This window comes from Bison bison, unplaced genomic scaffold (assembly GCF_000754665.1).
Source record: "Bison bison bison isolate TAMUID 2011002044 unplaced genomic scaffold, Bison_UMD1.0 scf7180017864146, whole genome shotgun sequence".
Lineage (NCBI taxonomy): Eukaryota > Metazoa > Chordata > Mammalia > Artiodactyla > Bovidae > Bison > Bison bison.
Genome location: NW_011494718.1, coordinates 3,392,151 through 3,398,820, shown reverse-complemented (window position 1 = coordinate 3,398,820; position 6,670 = coordinate 3,392,151). Strand labels below are relative to the sequence as shown.

At 40.7% G+C, this 6,670-nt stretch overlaps 1 protein-coding gene across 3 annotated transcripts in view; it reads left to right on the top strand.

Annotated features, from left to right (window-relative positions):
• The window catches only part of MND1 (meiotic nuclear divisions 1 homolog (S. cerevisiae)), a 114,630-nt gene that overhangs the window by 5,155 nt on the left and 102,805 nt on the right, over window positions 1–6,670 (top strand). For all 3 annotated transcript variants that reach the window (XM_010840728.1, XM_010840727.1, XM_010840726.1), the window contains exon 2: window positions 299–364. In XM_010840728.1, the coding sequence (XP_010839030.1) occupies window positions 299–364 (66 nt within the window). The remainder of the gene's footprint in view (window positions 1–298; window positions 365–6,670) is intronic.

The following is a 6,670-nucleotide window of genomic DNA, read 5'->3' as shown; positions in this document are numbered from 1 at the left end:
ATTTTATGGCTGTTTATTTTCTTTGAGAGATTAACTCTTTTGAAGGTAGATACAGTGATTTATTGATCACTTGATACATATTGAATTTCTACAAAATGCCAGACTGTCTCAGCCACAGTTGTTATAGTGGCAGCACCTACCACGAGGCCTGGCTATGAGATTTATTAACCCTCTTGTCTCAGACGAGATCGTGCATTATTTCTAATAATGTTTCGAACCAAGTTGTCTTAAAAAGCATTGGTTTTTGGTTTTAAAGCAGTTTACTTTTTAACTTTTATGCCTAACTTTTGTGCTTTAGTCGAAGAAAAAAGGACTAAGTGCAGAGGAAAAGAGAACCCGCATGATGGAAATATTTTATGAGACGGTAAGTTGTTTCCCTTAAGATTTTTAGTACTTTGTGCAATTTTCTCTGTAAGTATATGCCATCCAGTGTTAACTGTACCTTTTCACTAGAAATCAATACCGACCAATTTCCTGAAGAATGAGTAAAATTCAGCCAACATTTGTGGTTCCTGTGGGCTGTGGAGCATGAAAGAACCCTATCCCAGTGTTTGTAGAGTCTCTCCTATTCAGGGGCTTCCCTGATAGCTCAGTTGGTAAATAGCTCCTGCCTGCAATGCAGGAGACCTGGGTTCGATTCCTGGGTCGGGAATACCCCCTGGAGAAGGAATAGGCTACCCACTCCAGTATTCTTGGTCTTCCCTTGTGGCTCAGCTGGTAAAGAATCCGCCTGCAATGCGGGAGACCTGGGTTCAGTCCCTGGGTTGAGAAGATCCCATGGAGAAGGGAACGGCTACCCACTCCAGTATTCTGGCCTGGAGAATTCCATGGACTCTACAGTCCATGGACTCGCAAAGAGTCAGACACGACTGAGCGACTTTCACTTTTCTATGCAGACTGCCCTACCCTCTGGCACCATAATTTTTTTATCTTTATATTGGAGCATAGTTGACTAACAGAGCTGTGTTAGTTTCAGGTACAGCAGAGTGATTTGTTTATACATATACAGGGATCTCCCTTACGGCATAGAGGGACAACTGCTTAGATGGACTCCTGTGCCAAACACTGCAGGAGCATGAGTCTCAATGCAGTGGCTCAGGAAAGGCTTCACAGCACCTTTAAAACGGGAAGGGTGGTGTTTTGATCAGAGAAGTTGTGGACAGAAGAAACTTGTGTTACTGCTTGGTCTCACATCTTGTTTTTTTCACATTAATTATGCTGCTGTATATTGTTCACTTATATCTGGATATGAGATTTATTAATAGTAATAACAGCCCCAAAATATGTATTAAGGACTTAGAACAAGGTTGGAAACTTTTCTAGAATCTGTAGACATAACAATGAAGTAGATGGACAAAGGCCATGCCCTCATGGAGCTTCGATTCTAATTCAGGGAAGCAGAAAAGTAATGCTAATGTTTTGATGTTCCTGAAACAGGGTAACAGTGTAATAGAGTCTAACGGGATGCAAGGAAGACACTCTTCTAAGTACTTTGCACATATGAGCTCATTTAATCCTTACAATTACCTCAGGAAGGAACAGACTGCATTATCAGATCAGATCAGTCGCTCAGTCGTGTCCGACTCTTTGCGACCCCATGAAATCACAGCACGCCAGGCCTCCTTGTCCATCACCAACTCCCGGAGTTCACTCAGACTCACGTCCATCGAGTCAGTGATGCCATCCAGCCATCTCATCCTCTGTCGTCCCCTTCTCCTCCTGCCCCCAATCCCTCCCAGCATCAGAGTCTTTTCCAGTGAGTCAACTCTTCGCATGAGGTGGCCAAAGTACTGGAGTTTCAGCTTTAGCATCATTCCTTCCAAAGAAATCCCAGGGCTGATCTCCTTCAGAATGGACTAGCTGGATCTCCTTGCAGTCCAAGGGATTCTCAGGAGTCTTCTCCAACACCACAGTTCAAAAGCATCAATTCTTCAGCGCTCAGTCTTCTTCACAGTCTAACTCTCACATCCATACATGACCACAGGAAAAACCATAGCCTTGACTAGGGTTGCATTATATTGTCCCTATTTTATAGATACAGAATCCAGAGGTGTAGGAAGTTCATTTGCCCTGGAGCTAGTAGATGATGGAGCTAGGATTCTAACCTGGGTGTCTAGCTACAGCATCATTAAACACTGTGGTGTACTACTGACCTGGGCAAGGATTTGTTGAGGGAATGGTTTCAAGGATTAACTTTTGCCATATAATCCTAAATTTTAAAACACACAATTCATATTTTTTTCACAATTTATTATGACCTTAATATCTAATTACTGATAACAGTGCTTTCTAGATGTTTTTGTCATCAAGTGATGTCAAAGTATTTTGTGCCTTAGTTGTCAAATATTGATGCAAAGAAAATTATAACATGATTTGTAAATCTACAACTACAGCGTAAAAATAACTGCCATGGATTGTTACCACTTTTGTTGATAACAATCTGTACAAATAGTTCAGTAATTTTAACATCATAGGTCCAACCTATTTAAACTTGTAGATCGTGTTTTATAGAAACTAACTTAAGACTTGGAGTATGGGAGACAGACGAAAAATATGCTACAGATAAACTTGTTACAAAGCTTCTGGCTGGATAAACAAGTATGAAATAAACCCACAGTCCCTTGTCTACAGAACAAGAGTCCAGTAAGCCCTGAAAACTAAAAAGTGCTTTAACAAGCTAGCCAAACCTAACCCTGACTAACATAAGACGGTCACATTTATTATCTGAATATTTGTATGTTTTGCTGCAGAAATGTTCATATGTGATATACTGGAAGTGTTCTGCCATACACTATATGTGTCCCGTATTACCCTTCTAAACTTCAGAAAGTTCCAGTCAGGAGCACAGCTTTCTCCAAAATTGTGGCACGAACTATAGACCTTTGAGTTTTATAGCTATCACCCACATATGAAAAATGGAGTATTCTTTGAAATGTCGACGTAACCTAAGCCTTAAGTCTCTTGATTACATTCATATTTAAATGCTTTAAAGCATACATTATATAAATTAATGCCTACGTTTTATTAACCCAGTTATGGGCAGCTCCATATAGCGTGATGATAGTTCAGAGCTTATGTATTATTTTTCTTCAGTGATTAAATGCAACTCATACTAGCAGACTGGATACTTTAAAGGAGGAAGGAGCACGTCAGCCACTTTTTGTATTTTCTCAGTTTTCCACAGAATACACCACTGAATTAATTTTAATTCTGCTAATGCGTATTAGGCATGTACATCTTCTGTGTGATGCTAATGTAACAAAGATAAATAAGGCAGCAAAGGCCTTCCCTTTAGGAGGACACGGATGCTTTTCTGTCTCTGAAAGACTTATCTTATTGTCCCCTTTCCATGGTCATGTATCAAAATCAGAAACATGGATTAATTAATCCATTCAGCAAATAAGCATCTATTAATTTCCAGGCATAGTTCTAGATACATTATTGAACAAAAAAGAAAAAAACATACTGTTTTTATCATTTAACATTTCAGTGGCCCTTAGATTTCCACCTCAGTGTGGATAGCAGGGTCTTCCCAGGTGGCTCAGTGGTAAACAAATCACCTGCTGATGCAAGAGACCCAGGTTCAATCCCTGGGTCAGGAAGATCCCTGGAGGAGGAAATGGCAGCCCACTCCAGGATTCTTGCCTGGGAGATCCCATGGGCAGAGGAGCCTGGCGGGCTGCAGTCCATAGGGTCAGAAAGAGCTGGACACGACTGAGCACACAGGCGCACACGTGGGCATCACGTTCAGTCTGCTTCAGTGTGGAGTGTGTCACCAGACTCCTTTATTCAGTTGTGTACTTCTCATTTCCAAGCCGGTTGGTGATCATTTATTTGTGTTATGGTTTCTCCCTATGTATATAAGGATTCTTCCATACACATACATATTAATACGTATGCACACACTCTGCCTCACTTGATAGCGTTATGTTGGTAACTTAATTGAAAGATAGTATAATCTGCAAGTTTTCAAATACCGCTGGGTAGTATCCAGTATAGAATATTATCTTGAGGCTCTGAAAGATTAAATACGATGCCATACTATTTCATTTTTCATGTACTTGCCAGAAAACTGTAGTCTTTAATATCAGGCTCACCACAGTGATTTCTTCCTGGATTGTACCTGACTCAGATTTAGAGTTCTTGACCCTATCCCTGACTTGTTGTGGAAGCTTGCATAAGTTAATGTCGCACATATAAATCAGTTAAATAATGGTAGGTATAATTATGGTAGATGCAAATAATGATAGCTATAGTGTATGATTTTTTTTTAATGTGATATGTTTTTCTATAGGAGTAATATCAGAAAGGCCTACCATTTGTGGTAAATCCAATGACATTCTTATTTCCTTTTGCAAGGAGTTATCAATGCAGCACATCTCGTTATTTGCATAGATAGTGCTTTATTCCTATAATGGGTAAAAGGTAAAATAATTATAGTAGGTTTTTTTTAAGTAAATTTAAGGTTAGATTAATAAGAATTTCTCTTGTGGTTTTGGTAGTGTCTATGTGTGTTTATGTAAACATAACTGTTTATGTATACATTTATGAACTTTACTGAAATTTTTTTAGGTCTGGGGTAAATAATTCAACAGTAGTTCTCAGACATTAATATATAAATATTCACCTCAAATGCACATAGCTGGTTAGCCATTTGTTTATGTTTTTATTTTTTTATGATATGTTCATGTAATGTTGGGGCTTCCCTATACTACTGCTACTACTAAGTCGTTTCAGTCGTGTCCGACTCTGTGCGACCACAAAGACGGCAGCCCACCAGGCTCCCCCGTCCCTGGGATTCTCCAGGCAAGAACACTGGAGTGGGTTGCCATTTCCTTCTCCAATGTAGGAAAGTGAAAGTGAAGTCGCTCAGTCATGTCCGACTCTTTACGACCCCATGGACTGCAGCCCACCAGGCTCCTCTGTCCATGGGATTCTCCAGGCAAGAGAACTGGAGTGGGGTGCCACTGGGGCTTCCCTATAGTCAGACAGTAAAGAATCTGCTTGTAGTGCAGGAGACCTGGGTTCAATCCCTGGGTCAGGAAGATCCCCTGGAGAAGAAAATGACAATCTACCTCAGTATTCTCGCCTGGAAAACTCCATGGACAGAGGAGCCTGGCGAGCTGCAGTCCATGGAGTTGCAGAGTCAGCCATGACTAAGTGACTAACGCTACTACTACTATACAAGTCTCTGCTCTTTTTCAAATTCTTTTTCCATTCAGGTTATTACAGAATATTGAGCAGAGTTCCTTATGCTGTACAGTTGCTTCTTGTTGGTTATCTCTTTTAAATATAGTAGTGTGTACGTGTCAGTCCCAAACTCCAGTCTGCCCCTCCTCTCCACCCTTCCCCCCAGTAACCATATGTTTGTTTTCTAAGTCTGTGAGTCTGTTTCTGTTTTGTAAATAAGTTCATTTGAATCTTTTTTTTTTAGGTTGCCCCTATAAGCAGCATCGTATGATACCTATGACATTTGTCTTTCTCTGTCAGACCTATTTCATTTAGTAGGATCATCTCTAGGTCCATCCATGTTGCTGCAAATGACATTATTTCATTCTTTTTAATGGCCAAGTAATATTCCGTTGTATATATGTACTACATCTTCTTTATCCATTCATCTCTCAGTGGACATTTAGGTTGCTTCCATGTCTTCTTGGCTATCGTAAACAGTACTGTAATGAATATTGGGGTGCATGTATCCTTTTGGGCCGTGTTTTTCTCTGGATGTATGCCCAGGATCATATGGTAGTTCTATCTTAGTTTCTTAGGGAACCTCCATGCTGTTTTCCATTATGGCATAATTATCTTTCTGAAGTATATATTTAATTGTGTCCACTTTTGCCTGAAAAAAATAATGATAATAGCTTACATCTATTGAGCTCTTCCTGGGTGCACACCACTGTTTTAAGCACTTGGTGTATTTATCTGATTTTATCATTTTTAACCTTCTGAAATCACTACTATTGTTATCCTCATTCTGTAGACCTGGACTTCTGAGATAACAGCATAAAATACCAGCCCTGTGGCTCAAAAAAAGAAGACATCTCAAATAAAGAAGTGATAGTAATAAAACTAGGATCAGATCAGATCAGATCAGTCGCTCAGTCGTGTCCGACTCTTTGCGACCCCATGAAATCACAGCACGCCAGGCCTCCCTGTCCATCACCAACTCCCGGAGTTCACTCAGACTCACGTCCATCGAGTCGGTGATGCCATCCAGCCATCTCATCCTCTCATCCCCTTCTCCTCCTGCCCCCAATCCCTCTCAGCTTCAGAGTCTTTTCCAGTGAGTCAACTCTTCGCATCAGGTGGCCAAAGTACTGGAGTTTCAGCTTTAGCATCATTCCTTCCAAAGAAATCCCAGGGCTGATCTCCTTCAGAATGGACTGGTTGGATCTCCTTGCAGTCCAAGGGACTCTCAAGAGTCTTCTCCAACACCACAGTTCAAAAGCATCAATTCTTCGGCGCTCAGCTTTCTTCACAGTCCAACTCTCACATCCATACACGACCACAGGAAAAACCATAGCCTTGACTAGACGAACCTTTGTTGGCAAAGCAATGTCTCTGCTTTTGAATATGCTATCTAGGTTGGTCATAACTTTCCTTCCAAGAAGTAAGCGTCTTTTAATTTCATGGCTGCAGTCACCATCTGCAGTGATTTTGGAGCCCA